This window comes from Sus scrofa, chromosome 11 (genome assembly GCF_054392235.1).
Source record: "Sus scrofa isolate SSC_HxYL_T2T_F1_AM1 chromosome 11, Sscrofa_HxYL_maternal_Yorkshire_Landrace_v2.0, whole genome shotgun sequence".
Classification (NCBI taxonomy): Eukaryota; Metazoa; Chordata; class Mammalia; order Artiodactyla; family Suidae; genus Sus; species Sus scrofa.
In genome coordinates, this window is record NC_139393.1 from 84,769,575 (window position 1) to 84,786,044 (window position 16,470).

The 16,470-nt window shown below is 59.3% G+C and overlaps 1 protein-coding gene across 1 annotated transcript; it reads left to right on the forward strand.

Annotated features, from left to right (window-relative positions):
• The first annotated feature begins 1,044 nt into the window (after positions 1-1,044).
• Positions 1,045-14,701, forward strand: TEX29 (testis expressed 29). Its single transcript, XM_084982449.1, has 6 exons — positions 1,045-1,102; positions 2,063-2,605; positions 2,949-3,059; positions 13,059-13,128; positions 13,726-13,901; positions 14,542-14,701. Exons 1-6 carry the CDS (start codon positions 1,045-1,047, stop codon positions 14,577-14,579), a joined length of 996 nt encoding a protein of 331 aa, XP_084838575.1. The 3' UTR covers positions 14,580-14,701.
• Positions 14,702-16,470: the final 1,769 nt, after the last annotated feature.

The following is a 16,470-nucleotide window of genomic DNA, read 5'->3' on the forward strand; positions in this document are numbered from 1 at the left end:
CCTCCATGAGTGAATGCGGCTTTCCTGATCCCGTGGGTCCTTTGGGGCTGTCGTGCGGCAAAAGAAAGTGGCTTGTCTGATGAAGCCCCCCCACCCCCACCTAAGGGAGTGGAAATCCAGTGCTCGGGGACGCCGCCAAAGCCAGACGAGGTGGGCAGAGGGTCCTGGCTCGTCTCCCCCAGAACCCCCACCCTGGACCCGACGGCACAGTTGTCGTCATCGCCGCGGTTTGAGGAAAGGTGCTGTCGGATCACGCGGCCACGTGTCTGCCGTCCTGCATCAGCTCTTAGGGACACACGTGGTGGTACGTGTGTCCTGTGGACACTCCTGTCCGTCCTGCTCTCTGTGTCCCTGTGGTTCACCTGCCGGGGGGGGGGGCCTTGCTGGGGAGGAGCTGGTGGCAGCTGTGCACCTGTGCGTGACGTACTTTCTGTCCCCGGGGTCTGGGATTTCCAATTTCTACTTTTTTTTCTTACTTTTTAGGGCTGCACACTCAATATGGAGGTTCCCAGGCTTGGGGTCAAATCGGAGCTGTAGGCTCTGGCCTACACCACAGCCACAGCAACGCCAGATCTGAGCCGCGTCTGCAACCTACACCACAGCTCACGGCAACCCTGGATCCTTAACCCACTGAGCGAGGCCGGGGTCGAGCCCACGTCCTCATGGACACTAGCGGGGTTTGTTACCACCGAGCCATGGCGGGAACTCCATTAGCTCTCCCACCCCTCCTGAGCTCTGTGATGTCGGGGTCCTGTGTGACCTCACAGCGGGCTGGGCAGGCCTTCCATTGGCTGGAGCAGTAGGAGAGGCAGTGGCCAGTTTCTTGTCTGATCCGAAAGCTGTTGTCCACTCGGCCTGTGATTCTGAGTGAGACCCGTGGCTGGAGCTCAGCCGGGGACGTGTGCGACGGGTGAGGCCCGGGCCCCCTCGGCCCGGCAGCTCCCTTCCTGGCGCTGACTACGGCTTCGGCCTGTCCTCGAGCCCCCTGTGCTGACCTGCTGTCCCCAGGGCCCCTTGACCCCTCGCCAGCCTGCAGCTGCGACGATGAGATATGCCCCGGAATTCAAGAAGTCCCCCTCGCACCTCCTGAAGAAATTTGCAGGTGAGGCGGTGGCGGGGGGCGGGCTGTGAGCCTCGAGCCCGCGCAGAGGAGGCAGGCGGGCGCGGGCCGAGCGGGTGACCAGGACACGTGCTCCCAGACGCCCTGCAAGGCTGCACTCCTCCCGCGGAAAAGGCCCGGCCCTCGCAACCCCGTTAGGGATGGTCTCCGGGTCCAGTCGGGCCCCACAGCCCCGCGGCTTCCTACCCCCAGTCATTCTTCAGGGAGCCCCTCGTAGGGGACGCCCCGGAGGAACCTGGGGACCCGGAGCTCCGCACCACATGGGATGGAGGGGCGGGGGGCTGCTCTCACTTCCACGGAGGAAACCCTTCCCAGGAGTGTCCCAAGGGGTTCCCGCCAGGGGGAGGCGCTTCCCCCGCCAGGACCCAGGCACCTGTACCCCATTCTGTCCGGGGAGCCCTGACGTGGCCACAAGCACCTTAGCATCTGAGACCACGTCCGCTCTGGACTCTGGTCCTGAACCCACGTGTCCTTTGAGGACCCAGGCCTCCTGAAGCCCAGCCAGGGCCAGAGGGGGCAGAGGGACCTGGGGGGTGAGGGGCCGGGCCCCCGCGGACAGCGGGGTGGCTCCGCCCCCACACTTGGATCTGGAAAGATGGTGCAGGACCAGCGGGGTTAGGGACCCGAGAGGACGCCCGGGAGGTGTGGTGGCTCTGGGGTGTCCCGGGCCGAGTCCCTTTTCATTCCGAGTCTGCAGGCAGAGGTAGAGAGGTGCCTGCGGGCAGCGGGGGGCGCAGGTCGCGTGCCCAGGCCCGCCCCCAACTGCTGGCCGTGGCCCTCGGACCCCAGGTTTCACGGCCTCACTTCCAGTGGGGGCGCAGGGAGGGTCTCTGAGGAGGGGTTGCTGTCGCGTTCCTTCAAACGAGCTAGAACTCAAAGGAAACACCCCGAACCCCAAGGCACCCCCCCCCCGCCCCCCGCAGCCCAGACCTGCAGGGAGCTGAAGCCAGCACCGCTCACGTCCCCCCAGCTCTGCAGGGACCAGTGCTTGCCCGGTGAGCGCGCCCTGTCAGCAGGCCGGCTCTGCTGCTGGGGTCCGGCTACAGCAGGGCCTGCTGTGCGCGGGGTCCCGGCCTGGCGCCTCTCATCCGCGACCACCCCGCCATTGGTCTGCAGCAGCGCATCCTCAGCAGAGGCTGCCCCGGCCTGTCCCGGCCTGTCCTTTCCTGCCCGGGGAGGCCGTGGTGACAGGACAGGGCACCCGGGGTGGAGCGTCCTGGGAGAGGGAGGCCAGGGCTGGAGGGACAGCGGGTTTCGCCGGAAGCCCTCATCTGAGGGGCCGAATCCCCTGGGAAGGTGGGGCCCCTGGGGCTCAGGAGGGTGGGTGGCCCCCCTCTGGCCCCAGGCGGACCTGGCCTCCTGCCCCCGGCCGCGCTCAAAGCTGCAGAGCCCGCGCTTGCCCGGACCTCAAACGCCCCGTCCCTTGGCTTCCACGTTGCGGTTCTGAGATACCAACCAGCCCCGTGGATCATTTTACCTCGCCATGTGCGTAGACGTGAAATAATCGGGCCGTCCCGCCTGGACTCCCAGCCACCCGTCGTGTCAGACCTTTGTTTGCCGTTTCCTTTGTGTGGCGCCGAGCCTGGCGAGCTCCCCGCCGAGATGTATTATCTCCTCCGTCGCTGGAGGACCCTGCGTTATTCCCTGTAATTAACTTGACGTTATTTTGTTCGGAAATCTCATTCCAGACCTGAGTTTCAAAGTGAGGTCTGTAGGAGGCATTATTAAAACCATCGCACACCCCACACACGAACCCGTAAGCTCCCCTCCCGTCCTTAGAGTCGGGGGCGGCGTTCTCGGGGCAACAGCCTGTGTGTCTGCTTTGCAGTGTGTGACATCCCTCTGTACGACATATGCGACTACAACGTCACCAGAGACCGCTGCAAGGAGCTGGGGTGCTGCTTTTACAAGGGCGTCTGCTACGAGAAAGCCGTTCCCTGTGAGTAGGGGGCCCGGCCCCCCCGAGGGCCACACCTCCTCTGGCTGGACAGGCCCCTTTACCGTCCCCTGGTCCTGGCCCTGCTCGGCGCAGCAGGGAGAGAGGGCTCTGAGGGTCTGGCGATGGACTTGGGCCTGGAGGACGCCCACCCCGGGGGCCATGCTGTCGAGGGGGCTGGAGAGCCCCCTGCTCTGGGGGTGCGCGGGGCTGGCTCGAGGGAACGGTTCTGCAGAAGCAGCTGGCTCGGGCCAGGCCCCTGCTGCTGTGGGAGAGCTGAGACCTGAGCAGAACACGACACGCCCCTGACACGGACCTGCTCCCGTCGCTGGAGCCCGGCTGTGCCCGGGGTGGGGGATGCGGAGGCGGCAGGAGCTGGGGGAGGCCGCACCCTGTGGGTCAGGTTGGGGCGGGCCCCCAGGAGAACGGCTCAGGGGGCGGGGAGGGGGTGAGCTGGGACACCCCGAAGCCGTGCGCTCTGCAGCTTCCGCACCTCGGCCCCTGGGATCGTCGAAATCCGTATTTCCAAACCCTCCGATTCTTCCTGACGATTTTGCCCTTATGTGTCTTTTTGAGGAACCGGGGTGGGGGCTCCAGGCCTTTGGGGAAGGGGTGAACCAGCCCCTGGACGGGGCAGCCTACATGGGATCTCACTGCAGAGGCGGGACATGCCCGCAGACGCTCTGATGCCCCGGGAAGCGCGTCTCGGGCCGCCACCCTCCCTCCGCCCTCGGCTCCCCGGGGTCCCTTCTCCCCTCATTTCTCCTCTGCTGTCGTCGCAGCTGGGCTGGGCCCCCCATCCCCCAGAGTCTGCCTGCCTTCTCGCTCGTGCCCACTGGGTGGCCAGACCCCCGCACGCTCAAAGCCTCGAGCTGGCTCCTTCAAAGACGCATCGTTCTGGGAAAACAATCCAGGTGCCAAAGCCTTGGCATGGCCCAGGGTTGGCACCTGTCTTCCCTCAAGGCGGAGATCGGGCGCTTAGCGCAGAAGAGGAGACAGTTTGGCTTAAAAAGAGGCCAAGAGAGGAGTTCCCGTCGTGGTGCAGTGGTTGACGAATCCGACTGGGAACCATGAGGTTGCGGGTTCGATCCCTGGCCTCGCGCAGTGGGTTACAGATCTGGCGTTGCCGCTCGGATCCCGCTTTGCTGCGGCTCTGGTGTAGGCCGGCGGCTGCAGCTCCGATTGGACCCCTAGCCTGGGAATCTCCACATGCTGAGGGAGCGGCCCTAGAAAAGGCAAAAAAAGACAAAAAAATAAAAAGGTCAAGAGGTCACAGCGAACGCCCCTCGAGGCCGGGAGGGTTTCCTGGGGACGTTTCTCCTTCAGACCTTGCGCAAGGCTGGGGACCAGACCTTGCTCGTCCACCTGCCAGCTCCACACCCCACACCCCTCCCCCGGTGCCCGAAGACTGAAGCAGCTGGAAGTTACCTCTTTGGGTTACTGTTTTCATTTATGAGATAAAATCCTCATAGCATAAAAGTCACCCTTTAAAAATTGCCTAATTCAGTGGCTTTCAGCATATTCTCAAAGCTGTGCGGCCGTCACGCTGTAACTTCCAGAACATTTTCATTATTCCAAAGAGACCCGGACCCACTGAGAGGGCACGCCAGCCCCCAGCAACCGCTGCTCTGCCGCTGTGGACCTGCCTGCCCTGGACGCTTCCTACGAACACAGCAGGTGTCAGCACATTCCTTCGCATGGATGGACCACGTTGTGTTTATCTGTCTGTGTGTTGATGGACATTTGGGTCGTTTCCACTTTTTAGCTCTTATGAATAGAGCTACTCTGAGCAAATGTGCACAGATCCTCTTGGGTAGTTACCTGGGAGATTTGTTGGCCCATGTGTTAATTCTGCTTAAAAAAAAAAAAATGTCTTTCGGCCACCCGTGTGGCATGCAGAAGTTCCCGGGCCAGGGATGGCGCCTGCCCGTGGTAGCGACCAGAGCCACAGCAGTGGCAGTGCTGGATCCTTAGCCCACTGAGTCCCTGGGCGCTCCAGTTCTGGTTTTCAATGTTTGAGGAAACATCCAGCCACCTTCCAAGTGGCTACACCGTTTTACACTCTGCCTGGCGGTGTTCGAAGCTGCCGGTTTCCCCATATCCTCACCTACACTTGTCATCCGTCTCTGATGAGATCCGTTGCAGTGCCATGAAGCTGTATTTTATTGTGGTCTTGATTTGTGTTTCCCTGGTGAGCAACGACGTCACGCTTCTCTTCACATGCTCATGGGCCATTTGTGTTATCTTTTCACTGTGCCGACCTGTTTTCTTTTCTTAAAGTTATTTCTGTGTGTTTTGTTCTTTCTGATGTTATTGTAAATTGAATTGTCTTTTCAACTTTATTTTCAAGTTGTAAATAGAATCATCCCAGGTGTATATCCAGTAGTATTGTTTTTTAAATTTTTTAATGTTTATTTTTTGCTTTTTAGGGCCCCACCCATAGCATACGGAAGTTCCCAGGCTAGGAGTCGAATCGGAACTGCAGCTGCCGGCCCACACTGCAGCCACAGCAACGCCAGATCCGAACCATGCCTGTGGCCTACACCACAGCTCACGGCAACACTTGATCTTCGACCCCCTGAGCGAGGAGGCCAGGGATGGAACCCGCGTCCTCATGGATCCTAGTCGGGTTTGTTAACCACTGAGCCGTGAAGGGAACGCAGAATTGTTTTTTTATATTGATCTTGTAGCCTGCAAACTTCTTGAACTTGTTTATTAATTCTTCTTATTTTTTAGCTTATTCCTTAGGATTTTCTACACACATGAGTGTATCATCTGTACAAAGCGAGAGTTCTACTTCTTCGTTTCCCATCCGGACGGTTTTATTTTATTTTCTTACCGACTTGCCCTGCTGAACTCAGTGAAATCATGGGTGGAGGCCGAGGGAGTGGACCTCCGTGCCTCATTTCTGATCTTTATAGACAGCATCGCACCGTCAGGTACGGTGGTAGCTTGGATGGCATTAGGTTAAGGGAGCTCCCCTACCTTTCTAGTTTTCTCAGTGTTTTCATCATATTAGGATGTTGGATTTTATCAAACTCTTCTGCTGCATCCATTGAGCCCTCGGGGGTGGTCTTTATCTCCCATGTCGATTTGAGTTATTATCTGGGAGACGTTTCTTTCATCCCAAAGGACTCCCATTAGTATTTCTTATGAGGAAGCTCTGCTAGGGCTGAATTCTCTGTTTGTGTTTATCTGGGAATGTCTTAATTTCTCCTTCAGCTTTGAAGGATAGATTTTTGAAGGATAAGTTTATAAAATTCCTAGTGGACCGTCTGTCAGCACTTTGAATATTTCATCCCATTGCCTCTGCCCTCTAGTTTCTGATGAAAATCTGCTGATGATCTTAAGTTTTCCAAAATTCCCATCGTGGTGCAGCGGAAATGAATCCGACTGGGAACCATGAGGTTGCGGGTTCGATCCCTGGCCTCGCTCTGTGGGTTCAGGATCCAGCGTTGCTGTGAGCTGCGGTGTAGGTCACAGATGCGGCTCGGATCTAGCATGGCTGTGGCTGTGGTGGAGGCCGGCGGCTGCAGCTCCGATTAGAGCCCTAGCCTGGGAACCTCCATATGCAGCGGGTGCGGCCCTAAAAAGACAAAACAAAACAGAAAAACTTAAGTTTTTTTACTCAGGGCATGTCGCTTCTCTGTGCGGCTTTCAAGATGTGTCCAGGTGTGGATTTCCTTGGTTTTATCCTGCTCGGAGTTCACGCAGGTTCTTGGCTACGTGGATGAACATTGCTCAAGTTTAACCAGTTTTTGACATTTCCTCGTATATTTTTTCTGCCTCTCTTTCTCTCCTCTTTCCCTCTGGGACTCCCATTCTGCATGTTTGGTACACTCCATGGCATCCCACAGATTTCTGAGCTTCTGTTAACTTTTCTTAAGTCTTGTTTTTTCCTTTCCGTTGCTCAGACTGGACAATGTCAATTGCCTTATCTTCAAATTTGTTGATGCTTTCCTTTGTCTGCTCAAATCTACCAATGAGGAGCTTTGGTGAGATTTTTCACTTCTGTTGTACTTTCAACTTCAGAATTTCTATTTGCTTCCTTTTTTAAGCTAAATAACTTTTATCTTTTTATTGGTATTCCCTGTTTGGCGAGCTATTCTCATCCTTTTGTTCTTTGAACATATTTAAAATAACTCAAGTCTGCCTAGTAAGTCTAACGTCTAGGCTTCCTGAGGGACAGTCTGTACTGATGGCCTTTTTTCACGCATACAGCCGTATTTTCTTGTTTCTTTGCACGTCTCTTCGATGTGTTGAAAATCAGACATTGTAAATAATGTAACGTCGCTACTCTGAACATCAGGTTCCCCTGCATCCCCAGATCTCTTGTCATCGTTGTCCCTGTTCAGCGTTTCCGAGCTATTTCTGTAAAGTCTGCGTCCTCCGTGGTCGCTGGAGACTCTGCTGGCTGAGCAGAAGTCCCCACAGATACATGCAAGTGGCCTCTGCGGAGGCCTCTGTGCGTCGGGCTCACCTTTAATGCTCAGCCAGGTAGTTTCCAGCTCCGCCGTAAATGCCACTTCACGCCTGCTGCAAACCTCATGGCCAGCCCGCAGTACGTGCTCGCGGCCCTCTCTCAGCCTGGATGTGCCTGTTGCCTTCTAGGGTCCATGGAATACGCTGCAGCTTCCAAACCTCCCCGTGGACAGATCAGCACCCAGGCTTCCCCCTTAAGCTTTTTCGTCAGCCAGGTATTTGCCCCCACCTGCCATCAGCCACCTCAGCCGGCACGATTTTCAACGGTTGCCTCTGATTGCTTTTGGCAAACGGCTGAGGGAAAGGCTGCTCACAGTGCACGAACTCCAAGTCGAGTCAAAGAAAGGCGGTCTTGCAAGTGGGGCCTTCCAGTGACGCGGCAGGGGCCCAAGTAATGACAGCTTCGTGGGCGCTTCAGACCTTCTTTGTCCCCCCAGCAGCGCCTGGCTGCCGCTCGTCACCAGGATTGTGGACTCTTGGCTTTCGTGGCGACCCTGGAGCTGGAGGGTGGGCAGGAGAGGTGGGACTGCGGCACGTGAGGACGTCCAACCATCGCTGTTCCTACCGAGACTCAGAAGTTCATCAGGACAAACCGATGGCGGCAAAAGCTTTTGGTGAATTTCCAGCGTTTTGGAAAAGTTTATCTGGTGCTTCTGGCCCTTGTTCATTGCTTTTATGGAGGAGGGTACTGGGGGCGGGGGGCCGCCTCCTCTGTCATTTTGGTGAGGCCCCCCTGACTGCTGATCCTGGGCTTTAACCAGTTCTGTCCAGTTGTACACAGTCGGGTAGCGGGAGTTTCCACGGGACAGGGTGCTTTTCCCTTAAAGGAGTCTGTCGCCCCCCACCCGCCTCATCGTAAGTTTAATCCCCGCGTCATTTCCACATCACCATCGTGCTCCAGAGACTTGCCGAGTCTCGGGTTCCCCGCCGTTCAGTGACCTGTCACCCTGCTGCGTCGCAGCAGCTCGCTCCTGCGGGTGGGACAGGCCCTCCTGAGGCCGACTGCGTGGCTCTGGGTGGTGGTTGGGCTGTAATTTGCTGCCTTTTGCACAGGGTCTCTGTGTTGCTTTGTGGGTTTGGAAGTTTGCCTCACACACGTCTCACTCTTTGGAGAGCAGCCAACGACGACAGGGCAGCTCGCTTCCTGTCCATCTTGAGGTTTAGCATCTTAGGGGACCCTGGCGTCCCAGGTACCGACGTAGCTTGGTTTTTCTGAGCCGTTTCCCAGGGGGGCTCCTGAAATCCCAGGGCACGCGAGTTTGTTCCCTCCATCTTGTGCACACAAAGACACAAGTCCTGGGCCTGGCCTTTGGGCACGAATGTCCCCGTTTACTCACGTCCTAATGACACGGGGCCCTGATGGCGTAAAGCGGTGGCGCTTTGGACCCATCGCGGGAGACTGCAGCCAGCAAAGGAACAGGGAGCCCACACGCCGCTGCTTTTTCTTTTTTTTTGTCTTTTTTTTGCTATTTCTTGGGCCGCTCCCGCGGCATATGGAGGTTCCCAGGCTAGGGGTCGAATCGGAGCTGCAGCCACCGGCCTACGCCAGAGCCACAGCAACACGGGATCCGAGCCGTGTCTGTGACCTACACCACAGCTCACGGCAACGCCGGATCGTTAACCCACTGAGCAAGGGCAGGGACCGAACCCGCAACCTCATGGTTCCTAGTCGGATTCGTTAACCACTGCGCCACGACGGGAACTCCCTGCTGCTTTTTCTTGCTGCTGCTTCTGTCCCAACCCCAAGCGTTTCCTCGTGCCCTTTTGTAAATGTTGGCGTGTCAGACACGGTTTAAGTGGGAGCCAGTCCTCTGGCACCTGTCACTCGTGTGAAAAATGAGCCTCATTCTTTACAGCACCTTAATTATTAGTGTCCTCGAAGAATCCAGAAAAGAACACAAACTCCAGCATTTTTGGTCCTGGAAGAGGACTTCTGTTCTGCAAGTGGGCCTGTCGTTTTTGCCCGGAGGCCAGCATTAAGCTTCCTCCCGTCCTTCCAGTTGGAAGACGGGAGCTGCGCGGGCTAGGCCTTTTCTCCTGACTTCTCCGAGCTTGAGAGGCAGGGCCGTCCGTGGGAAGAGTCTGGGCAGTGAGCCCTGCACCGGCTTCCCGCTGTGCCCTCGAATTATTTTCCGTCTCTTTGGCGTCTTGCTCGCTCGAGGCGGCGCGGGAACCTCTGTGCTGTGTAAGTGGTGGTTCGGTGACAGGGTATCACGACTTCTTTGTGCACGAAATTCCGTGTTATGAAAACCTTTCACCAGCTCCTTAAATTGGCTGGTTTGAAGTGTAGATTGTGTTACGGCATAATCTGTATTATTAAGAATATGAACTTGGGGAATTAGCATTAGGTCTTTGAGAAGGAATTGGGAATTCAAAGAGAATGACTTGCCTTCAGTCTTCAGTCTTGATTTAGGAAACGTTATGTAACCTGTCATCTCTGCCGAGTGTTTGACTCCAGCTTTTCGTGGGACTTGCTGAGGCAATTTCAAACTTTTGTGTAACTGTACTTGGGGGAGGATGTGCCAAGACCCCCCCTCAGGAACACGCTTCCTTCAGCTGCTGCTGTTTCGGAGGGAGCACCACCCTGCAGGTGGTTGCCGACAAGTCCTGGGAACTGCTCGTAACCCGTAGTGTCCACAGCCCAGCGACTATGCCGAGTGAGGCACTGAGGTTCGGTCCCTGCTTTCAGGACGAAAAGGAGGAGTTCCTGGGAGTTCCTTTGTGGCTCCGCAGGTTAAGAGCCCAGCTAGTATCCATCCCTGGCCTTGCTCAGTAGGTTAAGGATCCAGTGTTGCTGTGGTGCAGGCCGGCAGCGGCAGCTCCAATTCAACCCTTAGCCTGGGAACCTCCATATGCCGCAGGTGTGGCCTTAAAAATGAGAAGGAAAAAAAAAAAAAAGTATGAGTTCCTGCTGTGGTGCAATGGGATTGGCAACGTCTGTACAGCGCCAGGGTGCAGGTTTGATCCCCGGCATGACACAGTGGGTTACGGGTCCAGCGTTGCCGTAGCGCCAGCACAGGTCACAACTGCGACTTGGATCTGATCCCTGGCCCAGCACCTCCATGTGCTGTGGGGCGGCCAAAAAATAAAAAAAATCTGAAAAATGAAGGACAAAAAGTACTTGCACATATAAACATATAGACGATTGAAAACTAAATCGTTGACTGAGCATGTGTCTTCAGCGGGACGTCGCTCGCATGTAAGTTCTGACGTCTTCCATGAACCAGGTCCCAAAATCACCCTCAGAGACACATGCCCCTGGGACTCAAGAATTGGAGGCTCGCCCTCGTGTCCCTTCCACGCTCCGGGTTCCCTCTCCGTTTCAGGCTTTTTAAAACATGCTTGCGGTGCTGTGCCAGTCTCTGCTGTGCGGGAGAGCTGTGCGTTCACGCTTCCACTTGGCTTCCCTCGAAGTCATGAGCTTCATTTCAGGTGCGCCTCGTGCCCAGGCCCTGGAACCCCCTGTATTTATCTGTCACTGTGGGACATGTTATCCAAAGCCTAGTGGTTAAAACACCAGCTGAGAGGCTTGGCTGGGTGGCTTGGGCACGGGGGACCCGTGAGACTGGAGCCAAGCTGTCGGGAGGCTGTGGGCGTCTGAGGGCTGGCCTGGGGCCCGACGGTCTAATCAGCGTCAGCGCTGACCTTGGTAGGAGGCATCTCGTACCAAGGTCGACTCGCGGGTCCTCGTGGCGGGAGACGGTCTTCCCCGGAGTCAGCAAGATTTGGGGGTCCTGTCCCCACACCATGCCCCTGGTTCAGAGGTTGGCCCCATGCACTGCGGGGGCGTCTACACCGCGGTGTAAATACCAGGAGGTGAGAGTGACCTGGAGATTCGCGGGTGAACCCAGGGAAACACTCTTCCACGAGAGGTATCCCTGAGAGAAACCAGTCAGATGCTGAGAGGAAACTTCCAGCGATTTCCGAATCCGGTCGCCACCAGCGGGGTGGAGGCTGTGTCTCAGCCTCTCCCTGCGGGCTCCCGATCGTGGCGTGCCTGCTGTATACGCCGTCACTGCTCCCGGAGCTCCAGCACTTTAAGGAAAGTGAGCCTCTGTGTTCCGCCCTGAGCGCTTTGGCTCCAACCCCTTGCAGCTTTCTGACTCCAGCCCCACATCCCCGACCCGGTGGCCTCCCTGCGTCCGGAGCCCGGGCAGTGGACGCAGGTCCCGGGAGGCGGCTTTCTCTGCGAGCATCCTTACCTGCTGTTGTGGGCTGGATGCGTCCCCTGACAGGTGCTGCAGTCCCCAGCCTCTGGAGCCCGTGGCTGTGCCCTTATTTGGATCAGGGTCTTTGCTGATGTGACGACTTAGGATGAGGTGGTGCTGGAGCAGGTGGCCCTAACCCGGTATGACTGCTGTCCTGTGAGAAGCGACACAGACACAGGAGAAGGCCACCCAAAGCCCGTGGCACAGGGACGGTGGCTGTGTGATGATGGAGCCAGAAACACGGTGTTGCATCTGCTGGTCAAGGGAAGCCTGAAACCGTGGCAGCCGCAGAAGCTGGAAGAAGCAAGGACGGCTCCCCCTGCCCAACCCCCCAGGCCTACAGAGGAAGCACGGCTCCCCCTACACCTCGGTCTTGACTTCGGGCCTCCAGAACGCGAGACAATGCCTTGCAGCTGGTTTTAGCTGCCCGTTGTGGTGCGGCCTCCGTCACCTGGGTGGCAGCCGGGGACACTGTTGCACAAGCCAAGAACATCCCGTCCGAGGGTGTCCTTACTGGTTCAGAGGGGGAGGAGGTGAGGGAATTGAAGCACGTCCGTCGCTGGAGGCTGTGCCCAGAGCCCAGCGATGGTGACAGTGATGTGGTGGCGGCCGCAGGCACCCAGGCAGGACCTCCTCGAGGCCCCGTGCTGGCAGCGAGCTGGTGTTCGCCCTTTCAGTCTGACCCCAGGCTGATGAAGAGAGCAGACAGGACAGAGCCGGGGGCGGGGGCGGGGGTGGGGGGGCAGGGGGACGGTTTGGTCCTAGGGCCTCAGTGGGGGTGCTCACGCTGACCAGGCCAGGGCTTGAGGGGGGAGGGCCAACCTCCCAGTCCCCGGCCTCCCCCTGCCCCGAAGTGGAGGAGGCTTGGGGGGCAGGCCCTGCCCCTACCCCCGCCCTGCCCCGCCCTGCCCTGGGAGCCTCGGGGGCAGGGGCGCATCCCCAAGAGTCGCCTGAAAGGCTCTGCCTCTCCCGTTGGGGTTTAAAGACGATGCGAGGGGCTGGGGGCTGTCCGGGAAACTGGAAATCAGGCCTGTGGGACTCGTCCTCCAAGAAGCGTCTCCTTATGTTTGGGGACAGTTCACCTGGGTATGAGGGACCACTTCCTGGAAGTGGGGGGCTGTGCGGCCCCGTCACAGGCGAGGAGCCGAGTGCTGCGGGAGGCCAGTCTGTCTGGAGGGCAGACAGACAGACGGACGAGGGAGGCCCTCCGGACTCTGTCCTCGCAGACCGCGCCTGAGCGCTTTGGGGCGGGGCGGGCGGGGCGGCGACGGGGGAGCCCGTCGGAGGGCGAACCGCACTGTTTGTGTTGCAGCCTACGTGCAGTTCTTCTCCGTCTTGATCGTGCTCGTCGCCGGGGCCTTGGTCATCACCATTATTTACAGGTCGGTGCTTCTGCCCTCAGACCCCCCGCAGGCCTGCCCGGGGAGCGGGGGGGATGCGAGCCAGCACCGCCAGCCCAGCGCGTCTCCCCCGTGCTGCTCTTCAGAGCCACCAGGCCCTCACCCCACCCCAGCCTAGGGCCAGCGAGCCGTGTCTGCAGAGCCCCCCGTGTTAAGGGCGAGGGCACCCGGCCAGGACCCGCAGCTGCCGGCTGGCCACGGGCAGGATGGCACCCGGCCCCTCCCTCGGGGCCCCGCGCCTCGGGACGTGAGGAAGAGCCGCTGAGATTAGTCGAGTCACTCTGTCCAACGACGCGGAAACCCTTTCCTTCCTTGAGTGGCGCCGGTGGTGGCTTGGCTGCGACCTGCACGTGACACACACACGGTGCCCACCCTCCCTCCTGTCCTTGGGAGCCCGGGCACCGTGTCGGGGTGTCGGGAGCACCTGTAGGAAACTAAATGGGCACCGTTAAGGGGAAGCTTTTATCTCGGCAAACACACGTGCGGACCAGGAACCCCACGTGTTTAGGAGCCGTCTTGGCTGGGTCGGCATCGTTCTCATCCTTAATTTCTCTGACTGGTGAAAACGCTCTCCGTCAGAGTTGTCCAAGAGAGCCGGAGAGAGAAGGAGGTCCCCACGGAGATTCCTCTGTCGTCCAAGCCCAGCGCTAAATCCGAGCCCGCGCCCCCGGGCGAGCAGCCTGCGTCAGCGGCGTCGGCGGCGTCCAAGGTCTCCAGCTCCGAGCCGGAGATGCCCTTGGAGGGCGAGGAGGACGGTAAGGCGGCGGGCCGGCCGCTGTCCACCCCCGGACCGCCCGCAGAGACCCCGGCGCCGGCGCGGCCTCCCCCAAGCCGTGCTTCTTAGTTTGGACGGAAGTCTGATCGTCCGACGGGGCGGGAGGGGGGCTGGGGGGGCTCTGCTCGTAGCGGGTTTTCCTGTCCACGTCCACAGGCAGCTCTCCTCCCAGACACCGCCTCCCGCCTTTCTGACCCCTCTGCGGGCGGCCGGTGCAGGGGTGTGGGCGGTGGGGCGGGGCGCCCGGGTTTCCAGGAAGCCTGTCTTGTTGCCCACCCTCGTGGGCGGCCTTGGCCAGAGCCTGGCAGCTGGGTGATGTTACCCACGTCACCCGGCCTGACCGTCCTGGGACAGCAAGCGGCCTGCCCAGATGTCGGATGCGGCCCCCAACAGACGTGTGGCCCGGTGCCCGCCTTCTCAGGGTGCTCCCTGCGGGTGGGTGTGGCCACGCCCTCACAGGAGCGAGTGGGTGACTCAAGGCAGCGAGACCACCCACCACGCTCGCTTTCCGTAAATCACAGGAAGTCTGTAGCCGTGTTCACGGGCCTTGAAGAAACTCCCTCGGGACTGCTGGCATTTCAATCAAAATGCCACTTGTTCTTGCTCTGTTTTAAACCCAGTAACACTGACACTTGCAGATGAAGAAACTGAGGATTGAGGGGCGAGACGGCGAGCGGGTGCAAGTTGGCAGAAATCTCCGAAGAGGCACAGCTGGCCACAGCTGTGAGATGTGTGATGGAATGACTGCCCATGGGAAAAATAAAGGTATTTTGAATGCTTTGTGTGCTGTGGTGTTACCCCAGGCCGGACGCTTGTCTTAGGAGGGAGAAAGCCTTGGGAGTTGAGACCGTGTGGCTCAGCAGCTCACGGCACCGATGCAGCCCTGTCACCGAGGCCCTGCACACGGCCGCACGTCCATGTTCACCCGGGGGCTGTCCCGCAGCCCCCGGGAGGTGGGCCTTGCCCAGCGGCAGCAGGAGTGTCCGAGGCCCCAGAACCATCACAGCGCCCCTCAGAGTTCTGTGACAGGAGCATGTGGGCAGCGTGAGCGACACATGCCAGGTGTGGGTGCTGCCAGCCCAGGGAGGCGTCTCTACACTGGAACTCGCGTCCCCAGAGCCGCGCAGCGGAGTTTCTTGGATAAGAAAGCATCACATAGACGCCCCTGGAAGCCCTCATCTAGTTTCTAGCTGGTAGATTCTAGCGCGAGTGGACGTGGGCAGTGGGTCAAGGTCTTGCTGCCGCAGGCTCCCTGTGGGGTTCGAGGCTTAGCCTTCCTCCTGGCTGGCGTCCTGCGAACCTGCGTCATTGCCCTCGGGTCGGGCCGGGCCAGGTGTCAGCGCGTGGTCACGAAGGCCCGGACAGTGGGTGTTTTAGGCTCCGCAGGCCCTGCGTTCCGACCGCCCTCCAGCTCTGCAGGTGCAGCGTCGGGGCAGCCACAGGTGGTGGAACGGCATGGCTGAGGCCAGTTGCAGTAAATCCTCACTGCTGAGAAGAGGTGACGGCTGTGGCCGCCGCCATTCCCTGGTCCTGAGACGCTGGAAGTGCATTTGGAGGCCAGTGACCTGGGACCTGTGACGTCCTTGATTGTCTTCAAATAAGACGGGGGATCCCAGGATCCCAGCGGGGAGCGGGTGCGCTCAGGTTCTAAATTCGCGCTGTCTGGAGGGGCACTGTTCCCTCGGGGGCCTGGGCTGGACCACCCTGAGCAGAGATGTTGAGATTAAATGCCCTGGAGGCAGCCCATGAGCCCCGGGGGGGGGCACACCTCCCAAAGAGCTTCTGCCTTAAAGGGAAATGGGTGGGGCCCCTGGGCCATCCCCCAGACTCTGAGCACCCAGCTCCCGGTGGGCCACATGCCCGGGGGGCCGGGAGGCGGGGCGCTGCCTACCTGGGATGCTGAGGCCCAGATCCCTCGCTCTGGCATGGGTGTGGGGTGGGGCTCAGAAGCCCACTGAGCAGCCTTGAGGGACTGGGTGAGGTCTGCCGGGCGTGAAGGGGTGGGGTCTGAAGGCCAGGGGCGCCCTCCTGAGTTCCCAGGGTTCAGGCCGCCGCGGGATGTTGGGTTGGCCCCACACAGCAGCTCCCTGGGCTCCACTGCAGCCCAGTGACCAGGCGGCGTCAATAACATTTAACCACTTGTGTGGTACGTGCTGTGGCCCCAGGCAGATCCCAGGTCCCATCACCCCTTTAACTTGCGAATGAAGGATGGGAGCCCTGAGGCCAGTGGTGGCTCTTTCTAAAAAACGCTGCCTGTCCTGCTGCTGCTGGTTTCGGACCGGGAGGGGTGGGGTCGTGGCGGAGTCCTGCCCCCGCCCCTGGAACTGCCCTGAACTGGGAGGGGAGTGGCAGCTGGGCTGGCCTCACACCCTGTGCCAGAAGCAGGAAGAGAGAAGTGACCCCTGCGTGTCACTTGGGTCCCAGGCAGAGGACGCTGGGATGGAGGCAGGCGGGTTCTCAGACATCGTTCTGGGAGAAGGAGGACACAGTGCCCGGCAGGAGCCTTCGGGCTGTGACCTGAGTCCAGCCCGGCCTGGGGGGCAAGGGAG

What these genes read in the sequence shown, in the direction of transcription:
- TEX29 (XM_084982449.1), top strand. Translation starts at nt 1,045, where the DNA reads ATGAGATATGCCCCGGAATTCAAGAAGTCCCCCTCGCACCTCCTGAAG. An exon ending in CCTCCTGAAGAAATTTGCAG is followed by an intron (nt 1,103 to 2,062) that starts GTGAGGCGGTGG and finishes CTGCAGGGAGCT; the next exon opens with GAAGCCAGCACCGCTCACGT. An exon ending in CTACGAGAAAGCCGTTCCCT is followed by an intron (nt 3,060 to 13,058) that starts GTGAGTAGGGGG and finishes TTTGTGTTGCAG; the next exon opens with CCTACGTGCAGTTCTTCTCC.